The 14,077-nt window shown below is 63.0% G+C and overlaps 1 protein-coding gene across 1 annotated transcript; it reads left to right on the top strand.

The window, feature by feature from the left end:
* Positions 1-229: 229 nt before the first annotated feature.
* On the top strand, positions 230-9,776 carry SHH (sonic hedgehog signaling molecule). Its single transcript, XM_070788484.1, has 3 exons — positions 230-865; positions 6,006-6,267; positions 8,953-9,776. Exons 1-3 carry the CDS (start codon positions 557-559, stop codon positions 9,774-9,776), a joined length of 1,395 nt encoding a protein of 464 aa, XP_070644585.1. The 5' UTR covers positions 230-556.
* The last annotated feature ends 4,301 nt before the right edge of the window (positions 9,777-14,077 follow it).

The raw sequence follows: 14,077 nt of genomic DNA, 5'->3' as shown, positions 1-14,077 counted from the left end.
AGGGGTAACTGAGGTTATCCTCATCCGCCTGTCTCCTCCCTCCCTCTCACCTTTGTTTCGGTGAAGATGTTTTCCTCTCTTAACTAGAAGCCTTCAGGTAAAAATAAAGCCACAGCAGCAACAGAGGGGGAAAAAAATGAGTCTTTTTTAGGGTTAAACATCAGAAGACAAGCTTGTGCGGCTTCGGCCAATCAGATCCGCCCTGCCAGCTATAATATAGTACTGAAGACAGCCTCTCGCACAAGCTCTCAGGCTTGCTACCATTTAAAATCAGACTCTTTTTGTCTTCTGCCGGCTGTCTTGAGCCCCAACTCCGATGCGTTCCGTTATCAGCGGCCAGCAGCCTGCCGTCCCAGCCCCCGTCTGGGTGCGGATCGGTGGCGAGTCCCCCGCAGCGGCGGCGGCGGGCAAGGTTATATAGGAAAAGAAAGAGCGAGGCAGGGCGCGCGGGCGCCAGCAGCCAGCCGGAGCGAGGGAGGCAGAGCGCGCACACTCGCACACCCGCACCCTCGCGCACTCGGACCTGCGCCGGCCGGCCGCCAGGTCCCCGGGCTCCATGGACGAGATGCTGCTGCTGGCGAGATGTCTGCTGGTGCTGCTTGTCTCCTCGCTGTTGATGTGCTCGGGGCTGGCGTGCGGACCCGGCAGGGGATTTGGCAAGAGGCGGAACCCCAAAAAGCTGACCCCTTTAGCCTACAAGCAGTTTATCCCCAACGTGGCGGAGAAGACCCTAGGGGCCAGTGGAAGATATGAGGGGAAGATCACCAGAAACTCAGAGCGATTTAAGGAACTCACCCCCAATTACAACCCCGACATCATATTTAAGGATGAAGAAAACACTGGAGCGGACCGGCTGATGACTCAGGTAGAAACCCAGCGCGGGGCGTGGAGTGTGTTGCTTTCAAGGGGTTATGTGTAACCATGCAGTTCGGTCTGTTTGCTCTTCAGGCAGGTAGAAAGGCGATTTTGCCCGCTCCTTCCCCACCCACCTGCGGGCCTCCGGGTGCCTTCCTCTTCCTGGAGGGGAATGGAGGTGAAGGGTCCAGATGGACAAGTTGTGGGTGGGGGTGGGGGGTAAGGACGCCAGGACATGCGGTCCACGGGAGCCCCTGACCGCATGCATCCTGCTGGGATGGCCTTTCCATCCTGCCTGGCTCTGGCTGGAAACTTGGGGAGACCTTCCTTTTGGGGTCATCTGTCCTTTCCAAGTTGGGAGGAGGCAAGGAGGCAGCGTCAAGGGGTGTCGGGGTCACCGGGCAGGTGTAGCCTCTGCGCTTACCCTCTCCTTTCTCCTCGGTGCTTTGCTTTTCCCACCGCTACCCCCGCTCTGTCGCCCCCACCCCACCGAAGCCCCTCCACAGGCAGTGCTGACAAAGGGTCGGGGTTCCAGAAGCAGCCGGGCTGGCCCCTGCCCGGATCACAGAGCTTCCACCGCCACTCGGTCGCGGGCGGTTGTGCCCATCCGAGTGTGAATGTATCGATATTTCTTTAAGGATGCCCTCTGATTCTCCCGAGCCCGCGGTACTTGAGGGGAGGGACTTAGAACTTACTGGCATTGCATCACGCTAGTTTTCAACCTGCTTGCCTAGGAATTAGGAGAGACTCGGTATCAGCGGGAGGGGGCTGGAGAGACGAACCAAAGCGAAACACACATTCCTCTCGCCCTCCCTACCTCCGCTGAAGACTCCTGACTGCCCATCTCCCCGCCAGTGGGAGACTTTCCGCCAACTCCACGCACGTAGAACTGAAGCTAGAAATGGATTTCCTGAGGAATATAGGTCAACATCCTTTTTATTGCCCTATTAAAATATTCGAGTCCTACCTTTAGGGCCAGGAGCGCACCGCCGCTGACGGAGCGGCGCTGGCGGGGCGCTGGTGCGGGGGAGGCTGGGGGCGGGAGCGACCCGGGAGCCACCTCCGGGGCCGCGGCGCTCCCCGGCCCGCTGCCCGGCCTTGCGGCGGAGCCGAGAAGGGCGAGGGCCCGGCGGGGCAGCGGGCTTCCGCGGACGGGCAGAGGGCGGCGAGGGAGCGGGGGAGGAGAAGGTCCTTCTCCCCGGCTCGCTGGCATCTGCTCCCGACCACCTTAAATCTGGCCCGCGAGTGCGGACGCGCGCGCCGGTGCCGGGAGCGGCGAGAGCCGCAGTTAACTCTGCGCAGGCCGCGGGGGGCCCGGCGCGTGCGGGGTTCCTACCCCCGGCTCACGCTCGACCCCCGCGGGACGGAAGGGGCCTTCCCAGGACCCCTCGGAGCCAGGCGAGAGGGGCGCGATCCCGGAGAAAGCGGCGGGGGCGGGGGCGCCGGTGGTCCCCGAGCCAGAGGGCTCGGCGTGCGCCGCGCTCCTCTCGGGGCCGGCGCGGGAGGGCGCGGGGTCCCCGGCCCGCACCCTGCCGGGGCCGCGGGCCTCGCAGCCCCGCCACCCGGGCCGAGCGCGCGGAGCCGCGCACCCGGGCGGACGCATCCCGGCTCCACTTACTCCCGGGTTATCGATCCCGCGGCTCGGGTTTCAGTGCGCGCGGGGCTGGACCGCGGCCTCCCGCCGGCCCCTCCACGCGCCCGAGCGCGGGCTCGGCCAAGGGCTCCCGGCGGCGCTCCGACGGCCAGGCTGGCAGGGGCGGCACCGGGCGGCACCGGGCGGGAGGGGGCAGGCCGGTTCCCGGGCGGGGGCGCCTCCCGGGCCAGGGCGCCCGGCCGAGCCCCCCGCCGGGCCCCTAGTCGCCCCCGCCGGGACCCACGGCCGCGCGGCCCGACGCCGGGCCGCTCCGGCCGCCGTGTGCGCTGGCAGCATTTGAACTTCTGACCTTCTGTCAACTTCCCTCAGACGAACGAAACGAAAACAAATACTTTTTTTCCTTGGGCAGTGGCTATTCCCGTTCCCAACACAAAAGGAGGGGGGAGGGGCAGCCGGCGAGGGGGCGGGGTGGGGCAGGGCGGGCCAGGATCGAAGCCGGGACCCCCCCCAACGCCCCCTGAAAATGGGGAGGCTGGCCGGGGGGCGGCCTGAGAGGTGCCCCCTTGCTCTCCGCCACCGCGTCCTTCCCGCGCCCCCGACCTAAGAGTTAAAGCGCGGAAGGCGGGAGACCTGGGCGGGGAGGGCAGGGCCGGCGAAGGGGGGGGAGCGGGCACCTGCGCCCCGCGGGCCCCCCACTTAAGATAACCGCCCAGACTGTTCTCAGGTGCGTGTCCCTCCTCCCCTGTCTCTGTGCGTCCCTGTCTCTCTAATGGGACTGCCGCCCAAGTCCCTCAACCATGGCGAGATCGTCCCCAGTGGAACTTTGAGAGCAGTTCAGGAACGCAGGCGCTCCTGTTAATATTAACTCGGGGCGGGGAAGGGGGAGCGCAGACCGACGCGCTCTCCCCGCAGGCCGGCCATGGGTGCCTGGGGGCTCCGAGGGGGCAGGGGGCCGCCGGGGGCCGGTCGGGGGAGGCGGTGGGGACCGCCAGATTTCCGGGGGGTGGGTGGCGGTTCCCGGGGAGCGGCGCTCCGCGATGGGTTCCACGGGAGGGGCCTGGTTTTCTGCAGTGGGGGCGGAGGCGTGGAGAGAGGCGCGTGCGGGACGGGGGGGGGGGACCCTTGTGAAGTTGGGGCACCCCTCCCCCGCGCCGGGGAAGCCCGTCGGCGGCGACAGCCCCCGCTTGGCTGCCCGGGGCGCGGAGCGGCTGCGCAGACGGGGGAGGCGGCGGGAGCCCAGGCGTGGGGAACAGCTCGGCCTTCCGCCGACACAAAGCCGGGCCCGCCGGCCCCGCCGGGCTTCACGGTGGCTGCACAGAGGCGGGCTTGATTCGCGGCACACGACCCAGTGAATTGATCACCGGCTCAGCCTTCCCGGCTCTGCCTGCGACGACCCCGCCCGGCCGGGGCGCGGAGCGTCCTGCAGCCGCGGGGCCGAGGCCCCCCCGCCCCCGGCGCCCGGCCGAGCGGGGGGAGCACGCGTGGGGCGCGGGGCGCCGACTCGGGCCTGCCTTGGCGCGGCCCGGGGGCTCCTCGCCCGGCTTCTCCATCGCCTGCGCGGGTGGCGCAGCTCAGAAGGCGGGGGGCCGGTACAGGTGCTCCTCAGCCCGCCCTCCCCCTCGCCAGCGGCCCCCGAGGAAGCCATCAAAAAGCTCCGCCTGCCCCCCGAAAGCAGGGAGCAGGGGTGCCATGGGGGCTCGGGAGGCGAGTGTCTGCGTGTGCGCGTCGTGGTGTGCGCCTGCGCAGCGCCTTCCACATCCCGGCTCGAAACTGCCCCTGGTTTACTGATTGATTTTCATGTAAAACGCATTCAGTCCTCGAGATGACCTCACTCAAACTCTGTCCTTCCGACTTTTTTTTTTTTTAAGAAAACTGTTGGCGGGCCCAGAAACCTGCAAGCGCTGACCTGTTACCAGAGCCGCCCCCTAGTCCTCTGCCCGCATCCCCCCCCCCAACACACACATTTGTTGTATGTTTAACCCTACAACCATAGACTGGTATTTATTGCTGCCAAATACACAAGACTATTCCTGTTGCGCAATCGGTCACGTCCCCTTAAAATGCGGCAGCAGCCCTTGTCAGAGCCCTCGGCACCCCCCACCCCCACTCCGTAGGACGGGCCCCACCCCCAGCCATAATCAGGGTCCCGGCGGGGGGCGTCGTGTCATCTCGGGATCCGGGGTCCCCGCTGGAGGTCAGCCCCACCCTCTGCACAAGTCAGCTTGGAGTTGTCACCTACCTCCCCCTCGAGTCTGCCTCTTTGGGGGATGCCCCCGTCCTGACTTGGTCACCACTCCCGCATTTTGCAATCCCGCACCCACCACCCGCGGTGCAACAGTCCAGTGAGCTGCTGTCCACAGCAACGCACACGTGATCCAAGGCTCTCTCGCATCCTTATCTGAATGGGACCCAAGAATCCTGCAGGAACTCCCACATCTTTGCCTTGGCTCGAGTCCCGCCTATCCACTGCTTCTTTACCCCACAGGGAAGGCAGCTTCCTTGTGGGGAGGAGGGGGAACCCCAAGGACAGTTTCCAGAAGGAGGCTCCCCAAGACAAGGGCTCAGAGGGCCCCCCCACCTCCAGCCTCCAGTTCACCCTCCCCCCTCCCCATCCCCCATCCCCCCCTACCCCACCCCACTGCACCCCACCCCTCCCCTCCCCACCCCTCCCCACCCCTCCTCCAGCTCTTAAGTTTGCTCTTCAAACTTGCAGGACACCATTCTGAGCCGGCCAAGAAAACAAGAGGGGGGAAGGGAACAGGTTAAGGAAAACAAGAGTCACAATCAGACCGCAGAAAAGCTGGGGAAAAAAAGAGTTCCACGGGGAAAAGGAATGCGGCTGTCCAGATAAAGAATGTTTGCCATCCGGCCCTGGCCTTATAGAAAATTATAACTCACCTGGTTGCCTTTCACTCCCGGCTCCCCCGCCCCTCGAGTCGCTATCAGCGTCCCACCTGCCTCTCTACCTTTGGCTTAAGTCTTGCCCCAGATAGGCACAGGGCAGGCGGGAGGGCACAGAGATAAGGCAAGGCTTTTAATTCTTTGAGAAGCAGTGTATTTTTCTTTTTGCGGCAACGTTGCGCCCCGGCGTCTCTGCGGCCTCCAGACGAGGGGTTTGTCCAGGGAGAGGGGTGGAGCCTCGCACAGGTGCTGGGCGATGGGGCCAAGCAGGAGAGGGCAGGGCTGGAGGGCACCCTGGCCGAGGGTGCAGGCCTGCCGCCATCATCCAGAAACGCACAGTTGACTTGTTGCAGAGAAATTTCATCTGCTTCTCGGGCCACGATCCAGCCTCTGCTGTTTCAGATGCAGAGAAAGTCCCCAGGTCGTCTCCGAGGGAACTGACTCATCCCCCAGATGCCAGGACCCCTCCTACCCAAGTGCCCGGTCCAGGCCTTGTCTCCTTCCTTCTCTGGACAGTCTGCATCTTGGGGGGCTGGGCTGAACAGCCCACAGGGACGGGGGTGGCATAGGGTGGGGAGGCATAGGGTGGCCCGTGGTAGGGGTGGCTGGCAGGCCTGGATGCTAACATCTCTGGGGTGTCCTCTTCTCCTCACAGAGGTGCAAGGACAAGCTGAACGCCTTAGCCATCTCCGTGATGAACCAGTGGCCGGGCGTGAAGCTGCGGGTGACCGAGGGCTGGGACGAGGACGGCCACCACTCGGAAGAGTCGCTGCACTACGAGGGCCGCGCAGTGGACATCACCACCTCGGACCGCGACCGCAGCAAGTACGGCATGCTGGCGCGCCTGGCCGTGGAGGCCGGCTTCGACTGGGTCTACTACGAGTCCAAGGCGCACATCCACTGCTCCGTGAAAGCAGGTGAGGGGCCGGGCCCGCCCCTGCCGGCAGCACGCCCCCCTCCCGCCCCCCTCCAGCTCTGCACCCCACAGGCTGACGCCAGGCCCGGAGGAAGATAGGTGGGGGACGGGCAGGGAGGGCCCTGGAGGCCGACTGCTGTTTGCGGGGGGGGCGGGGAGGGGGGACAGCCGTGCTCTCTGAGGCCCTTCGCCATGCCCCACCTTGGAGGCTGCAGAGGCCCACGTCCTCGGAGTCCAGATGCAGAGCGTATCTGGCTTCCCGAGCCTTCCTCCAGCCCGGTTTCCGGAGCTCCCAGTGCAGGTGGCAGGAGACTGGGAGATTGGGGGTGGCGGGGCGGGGTTGGGGGTACTTTCCGGGTGAAAGAGGGCAGCCCAGCCCAGACAGCCAGCTCTGGCCCGGAGCCTTTGTCTCCGGAGGGCTTAAGAAGGAACCACTCCCCACTCCGCCCCCGCCCCCCTGCGCGGGAGGAGCCGCCCCGGGTGGAAACCCCGGCCCCTCCCCGCCCCGCCGGAGCCTAGGCTAACCCGGCTCACCCGGCCCGGGGGACGAAGCCCGGCGGCCGGCCACAAAGCCAGTAGTTACGGCTTCCAACATCTGGAGGGCGCCAGCCCGGAGCGCCCGTCCTCCCCGGGAACCAGCCTAGCCGCCCTGCGCCGCTAGGCCGCTTCCCTGGGCCTGCAACGCCACTCGCTGTTGCGGGCGAGGAACAGCTCCGGGAGTCAGGCGCGCGCGCGAGCGCAGGCCCCGACTCGGCCGGGCGGTCCCGCCACCCCGCTGCAGAAGCTGCGCCTTCAGCAGAGCAGTCCACAGGGGATGTCGGAGGAGCTGCGTCTCCCTCACCCCTGGGTTTGCCTGTTTGTCTCCTAACCTGTGTTTTACTAGCACATGTTAGGAGGAAAAACACTTGCGAAGTGTCGTCACACTTTGGAGGAAAGGAAAATAATGGCTTCTTGGCACACAAGGTGTGGACGGTGGGCAGAAGGTCTGGGTTTATAGCCCGAAAAAGGGTCTCAGCCGCTGGAGGGCGCGGAGGCGCGCCCCCCACCCCCGCCCCTGCGCGGGGCTCCCAAACGGAGGCGCGCCCCTCACCCCCGGCCCTGCGCAGGGCTCCCAAACGGAGGCGCGGCGCGCGGCCCCCTCCCGGCCGCCCCGGTCCGCGGGGTCCCCCCCTGGCGGGGCTGGCGTGGGTGGGGGTGGTCCCAGGAGGTCTCCGCGCAAATGAGCAACGGTCGTCCGGCCCGGGACCCCGGCGGGGGCGCGGGGCCGGGCGTGCAGCAGAGCCGCTCATTGGCATTCCGCTCACGCGGGCCGGGCGCGGGGCGGTGCGTGTCAGGCAGGGTCGTGCGACTCGACGACTCGGGCTCGCCTGAGTCCCGGGCGCATTGCGGGCGGCTGCGGCGGGCCTCCAAAGGCCGGCCCCTGCACTTCATGCCCGAGAAAACGATGAGAAGATTAAATACCCTCAGTAATTCCAGCAGGAAGATTCTTTCTGGCGATCTCTATTTGCCAAAAGCCTGATCCCGGAGATTGGAATGCAAAGAAGACGGGGGGCCGTCCCGCCCCTCCTCCCCGGCCCCCCGCGCGCCGCCCGACTCCTCGGGATTATTGTCCCGGGGACAGTGAGCCTCAGAGAGCGACGGAGGCCGGAGAAAGCCGGTAGTCAAGGGGCCTTGAGAACCCGGGGCTTCCCGAGCGCGGAGCAGGCCCCGCCATTTAAAATTCAAATACACCTCTTGAGTGCTTGCAAGAGAGGCCTGGCTGTGCAAATAGTGCTTGTGAGGCCCGGGCCTCTGGAGGGCCCGCGTGTGAATCGCTGCGGGGCGGGGGGAGGGGCGTTGCACCTGAGCAAACAGGGAGGGGGGCGGCCGCGCGGAGAAAGTAGGGGGGCGGGGGGGAAGGGTCCCCTCTTCCAAGAGCGCCTCCTGTTTGGTGCAGAAATCACAATGACAATGGCGAGCCCTTTATTGGATTTTAATTAGAAAATCCACACAGCCCCGGGTTTTCACACCTCAGGAAAAGCTCTGGAATGTTTGTCCAGTTGCTACAACTACTACAGCTATTTTTCACCGCACTCCCCCCGACACACACACACACACACCAGCCGGCCGACCCCCAAGCCCCCCCACTCCAACCCCGCTGGGCGCTGGGGGTGGGCGGCCCAGGGTGCCAGCCGCGCGGCCTGGGTGCGGAGAGCACGAAGGCAGGGGCGTCGCGCCCCCCGCCGAGGCGGGAGGGAAGGAGGGTGCGCCCCGGCGCGCGGGTAAGCTCGAGGAGGCTTCCTGAGGACTCCAAGTGGAGAGCAAATACCCTGTGAATTCGCGGCGAGGTTGGGTGTGTGCGAAGCCGGCGGTGGGGGTGAGGGAGGCGGAAGGGAAGGAGGGGAACCGGCCTCCCGCCGGAGACGCCAGCCGACCTTTGGCACCGCCGGTCCAGCCCTAAGAGAGTCGTTAAGGAATGCGTCTGCATCTGAAATCGGCCTCCGGGGCGGGGATGAGGGAGGGAGGTCTGCGCGCGCCCAGGCCGGACTGTCTCCCCCGCGCCCCGGAGCCGCAGGTATCCCCAGCCTGGGCGCGCGGGACGCAAGCGTGCGCCCCCGCCCTTTCCACCGGCGCCTCCTTCTCGGACTCACCGCCACCCCCTCCCCCCCCCCCCGTCTCCCCTTGTCTCGCCTCTCCCTCCCCGCAGAGAACTCGGTGGCGGCCAAGTCGGGCGGCTGCTTCCCGGGCTCGGCCACGGTGCACTTGGAGCAGGGCGGAACCAAGCTGGTGAAGGACCTGCGGCCCGGGGACCGCGTGCTGGCGGCCGACGACGAGGGCCGGCTGCTCTACAGCGACTTCCTCACCTTCCTGGACCGCGACCGCGGCGCCAAGAAGGTCTTCTACGCCATCGAGACGCGGGAGCCTCGCGAGCGCCTGCTGCTCACCGCCGCGCACCTGCTCTTCGTGGCGCCGCACAACGGCTCGGCCGCGGGGGCGCCCGAGGGGGCGGCGGCGGCGGCCGCGGCGGCGGCGGCGGGCGGGGGCGCGCCCGGGCGCCGGGCGCTCTTCGCCAGCCGCGTGCGGCCGGGCCAGCACGTGTACGTGGTGGCCGAGCGCGGCGGGGCCCGGCGGCTGCTGCCCGCCGCGGTGCACAGCGTGACGCTGCGCGAGGAGACGGCGGGCGCCTACGCGCCGCTGACGGCGCACGGGACCATCCTCATCAACCGGGTGCTGGCCTCGTGCTACGCGGTCATCGAGGAGCACAGCTGGGCGCACGGGGCCTTCGCGCCCTACCGCCTGGCGCACGCGCTCCTGGCCGCGCTGGCGCCCGGGCGCACGGACCGCGGCGGAGCCGGCGACGGCGGGGGCGGCGGCCGCGTCCCCCCGCCCGCGCCGGGGGCGCCGGGGTCGGCCGACGCGCCGGGCGCCGCGGGCATCCACTGGTACTCGGAGCTGCTCTACCAAATAGGCACCTGGCTGTTGGACAGCGAGGCTTTGCATCCGCTGGGCATGGCGGTCAAGTCCAGCTGAAGGCCACGGGGGCCGGGGAGGGCACCGGAGGGGGGCGGGGCGGGCGGGGTGGGGGGGCCGGACGCCGCAAAGGACACACGGCAACAGCGCACGCAATGAGACTTTAATTATAATAAGAGTAAGAATAAGAATAAAGTAGGACAGTCCAAAGTAGACTATAAGGAATCAAAGACCCCGAGAAATTCTGTCGTCGTCTTTAGTTTATATATATATATATATTTTTGACTTTTTGATTCTTGTTTTAATTTTGGTTATTTTTTTTTTCACCTCTCCTGGCTATTTATTTGTTTGGTATGAATAGATGTTTTAAAATAATATGAACCGGACCTTCAAGAGCCTTAAATAGTTTGTTTCTTGGATAATTTATTATTATCATGTGAACTGTACTCACAGGGGAAAAGATTATTTTGTGAGGCCAAGCCACCCGCTCAGAGTCTATTTTTCTACATGCCCCTCGACCTGACTTTCAGAAAGCAGAATTCTGTCCTCTCCACTCCTCCTTTGCAACGCTCCTGCTTTTCGGCAAGTGTAAACTAAAACAAGCTTCATGGGGGTCCACAAATTATATTTTTATACACAGAATTGTAAATTAGATTTTTGAGAGATCAATACTTAACTGAATTACATTTCATTTTTGAAATAGTGTAAAATATGAAAATATATTATTTTAATTTAACTACCTTCCAATGTCACAGCCATCGCCTGTATTGTCTTCTGGGTTTAATATTTGCTTTGTCATCACCATTTTGGCCACATTCTTGGAAGTCAAGACTGTTACACACTCACTCACTCACTCACACATAACTTTTTTTTTTCTTGGACAAACTGGAAGAACTCTTATTTTTAACGTCAAAGAATTTATTAGAAAATAATATTTTTTAAAAGCGCACATAGTGATGAGCCCACAAGGATGGAGCCTGTAGTTTGTACAGAGAAAAACAAAGGATGTTTTTGCATTAATAAGTTGAGAAATAACTGCTGTAAATTTACTAAAATGTATTTTTGAATATTTTGTAATAGTTTTATAGAAATAAAATGTGCCGCGCACAGACTGGTTAGTGTATAATCACTAAGAATTCCTGTTGCTTCGCTTTTTTGGCTTCTTTGTTTGGGAAACCTAGTGCTAACAGGAGTTCCCAGTATTGTGTTTAGATGTTTTGCTCAAACTGTGAGTTCAGATCAGCTTGCTTAGGGAACCAAAGCAGGTAACCAAACTGACTTGTTTGTTTTGGTCACTGGAGAAACCTCAGCTCTGTATTTATTGTGTGAAAGTTGCTCTACTCCAAGGATGGCGGTGCCGAGCTGGGTACCCGCCAACCCTTGCCTCCTCATAGGTTAACCCGTCCGGAGGGGCTCGGTCACCCAGAACTTCCTCCCCAGGCTCCGTGTCGTCGTGGCTGACTCTGCTCCCCCAGCTTGGTGGCCCCAGGTGGGGGTGCACCGCCCCGGCCTTGCAGGGAGACAGTCCTTCACTGCTTTCTGAAGTCCTGGGGTGCCCTTTTCAGAAGGGTCCCCAAGGAGAGGGCCACGCACTGCCCACATGCTCCCCGCCTGCTCAGTGTGGCCGTTGGCCTTCGCGCCTTGCCCACAGACGCCTAGAGCCTGGGGGTGCTGGGGTCCTCGGGCCACGCCGGGTCTCCAAGCTGTCTTGAGTGGCGCCAGGCAAGGACCTTTGTCCCCAGGTCACACCCCTCCTTCCATGAGCTGCTGGTGCCCCACGCCTGCTGCTTGGCCGCCTCAGCGGGTCGCTCTGGGGGCTTCCGTCCAGTGAAGACCATGCTCACACTGGGCACTTCGAGCCCCGGTGTGAGCCTGTGCTTTGGGCAGGTGGGCCGTGTAGGTCCCAGGGCTTCTCAGCGGATGAAGCCTGTCTGGAGGCCGGCCTGGGGCGAGGGCACAGGACTGAAGCCGATGGCCTGGGCCCCCCTCCTTCCCACCGGGGCAGGGTCTGGGGAAGCCACTCCTGAGGCCCCTGGGGGCCTCTGTGCTCCAGGTCTGGTGAGACGTGGCTTTTCCACGAGGCCAGGGCCCTGATGGACAGGGCTGGGGGCCGGAGCTTGCCGTCCAGGCAGGAGTGGTCCCTGATTCTCCTTGGTCTCCTAGGGGGTCAGCCAGGTTACAAGCCCTGCTGAGTCTGGGGGTTTCTGCTCTGGTGACTGTTCAAGTCTCAAGTCTGAGTGTTCAGTTAACCGGGCACACCGTGGGCTCAGGCCTGGGTGACCCCCTGACTCATTAGCGGTCAGAGAGAGGCCAGGCCCCCTCCTGGCCGGGCGAGGTGGTCCCGCCCCTCGGGGATCCCACCTTTCAAGGCCCTTCCCAGCTTCCTGGTGAGAATTCTCTTTTCCACCTCCACCATGTAGACAGACCAAGCACCTGGCAAGGATCAGTGCAGGCTGACGCCGGCCCAGGGCCCACTTCTCCGTGGTCGGAGGTGTCAGGACCAACCGACCGTTGGTGCCAGGCGTGCGTGTGGTCTTGCTGCCGCCTCCCTCGTGGCTAAATGCACGTCTGTTTGTCAAACACGCATATCCGAATGTACTTGAACCTGTTGTCTTTGTGCTCTATTGTTTGAAAAATTAAAGAAGTCACAGAGACGCTGTGCTGTGTCTGTTCTGTGGGAGGACCGCTGTCCCCTCCCGTCATCCGCGGCTCACGCGTTCTTCCACCACGGTGTCCCCAAAACGTGAAAGAAAACACTTCATGCAGAGCGTGCACGCTGCAGACCCATCGGGGAGGGGAGGGCCGGGCCCTGGGGCCCAGCCGGAGCCCATCCATCTGAGCAAGCTGCCAGCGGGGGCCTGGGAGAGACAGACCCCTCCTCCCCTGGTGGAGACCCCTGGCTGTCAGCATCACCTCCGCATGGAGTGGGCTGACATGCAAAGAATGCTGGCCGGCCGCAAGATGTGGCAAGAAATCAACACAGTGCCTGCCCGTGAGCCAGCTCCAGGCCCGGGGCGGGGGTGGCGGGAAGGAGCTGGGTTCCCCAGTGACGCAGAGAAGTGGCCAGTCCATCCTTGTGAAAGAACAGTCCACTCGAGGGGTGGAGAGGCCCAGGGAAGTGACCTTCACAGGATTTCTTATCGGCCATCCTCGGCCCAGGGACAGATCTGGCCAGCGGCCTGTGTTCGTGCAGCCCGGGAGCTGAGATGGGGTTTTCCACGTTAAGTAGTTGAAAACAAAACAGCTAAAGAAGAAGGATATTTTATGTGTGAAAATTCTATCAAATTCATAACTCAGTTTCCAACCAGTAAGTTCCCCTTGGACCCTCAGGCCCCTGCATCTGCCCCGCGTGGCTCATTCCTCTGCCCACTACTGCCTTCTCCCACCCAGGGCTCTCATGGCTGAGAAGCTGCACTGGAGGCCACATGGCCCGCAGAGCCTGAAATGTGTACTCTCTGGGTCTTTGCAAATCTCACATGGAAACCCTGGTGGCTCAGACACTAAAGAATCTGCCTGCAAATGCAGGAGACCCGGGTTCAATCCCTGGGCTGGGAAGATCCCCTGGAGGAGGGCACGGCAACCCACTCCAGTACTCTTGCCTACAGAATCCCATGGACAGAGGAGCCTGGTGGGCTACAGTCCATGGGGTCACAAAGAGTCAGACACGACTGAGTGACTGTCACTTACGCGATGGAGGTGGGGGGGCTGCAGTGGGGTACCCTGGGACGTTCTGGGGTGTGGCCAGCACACTGCATCTTCTACTGGGGTTCAAAGGCTGCCATGCTCCTCACTGTGTAACAAATCCAGGAAGACCTGCTGCTGTAACAGGCGAACTTGATGCCAGTCTGGAGACAAACTGGAGACAGACCCACAGGCAGACGCTGGAAGCCACGCGGGCTTCACCTCACCCGGTGAAAACCGCCCCCGCTGAGAAACTAGGGAGCCTGCATTTGGAGGTAGCCCTCCTGGCTTTTCCTGGCTGAGCTTTGATTTTCTAAGATGAACGAGAATCTGACAGTGATCCGCGACTCTGTACACAGGCTCCGGGCCCCAGGGAGGAGACAGGGGAACAGTGTGAAGGTTTGGGTTTCCAGTGGGATCTTTGGTTTCCAGGATGAGGGCGGCTATGTTCCCAGAAGGGGGAGACTGGTTTAGATAAGAGGACCCAGAAATCCCAAAAGATAAATTCGAAGAAATATGATGCCAAAAATCCAAGGGCTCCCCCATCCGACCGAGCTGCTTGGTGGACAGAACCTTCTGCTCTGGGTCCCGGGGCCTGTGTGTCTGCCTCCAGGGGAGGGGGACACCTTTTCTGCTGGATGCCCCTTTTCCATACCCCAGGAGGGCTCAAGGCTTCCCTC

This window comes from Bos indicus, chromosome 4, assembly GCF_029378745.1.
Source record: "Bos indicus isolate NIAB-ARS_2022 breed Sahiwal x Tharparkar chromosome 4, NIAB-ARS_B.indTharparkar_mat_pri_1.0, whole genome shotgun sequence".
In the NCBI taxonomy this organism is placed as follows: Eukaryota; Metazoa; Chordata; class Mammalia; order Artiodactyla; family Bovidae; genus Bos; species Bos indicus.
The sequence above is the reverse complement of the archived record's forward strand: the minus strand, read 5'-3'. Positions and strand labels throughout refer to the sequence as shown.

What these genes read in the sequence shown, in the direction of transcription:
- SHH (XM_070788484.1), top strand. Translation starts at nt 557, where the DNA reads ATGGACGAGATGCTGCTGCTGGCGAGATGTCTGCTGGTGCTGCTTGTC. An exon ending in CGGACCGGCTGATGACTCAG is followed by an intron (nt 866 to 6,005) that starts GTAGAAACCCAG and finishes TTCTCCTCACAG; the next exon opens with AGGTGCAAGGACAAGCTGAA. An exon ending in CCACTGCTCCGTGAAAGCAG is followed by an intron (nt 6,268 to 8,952) that starts GTGAGGGGCCGG and finishes CCCTCCCCGCAG; the next exon opens with AGAACTCGGTGGCGGCCAAG.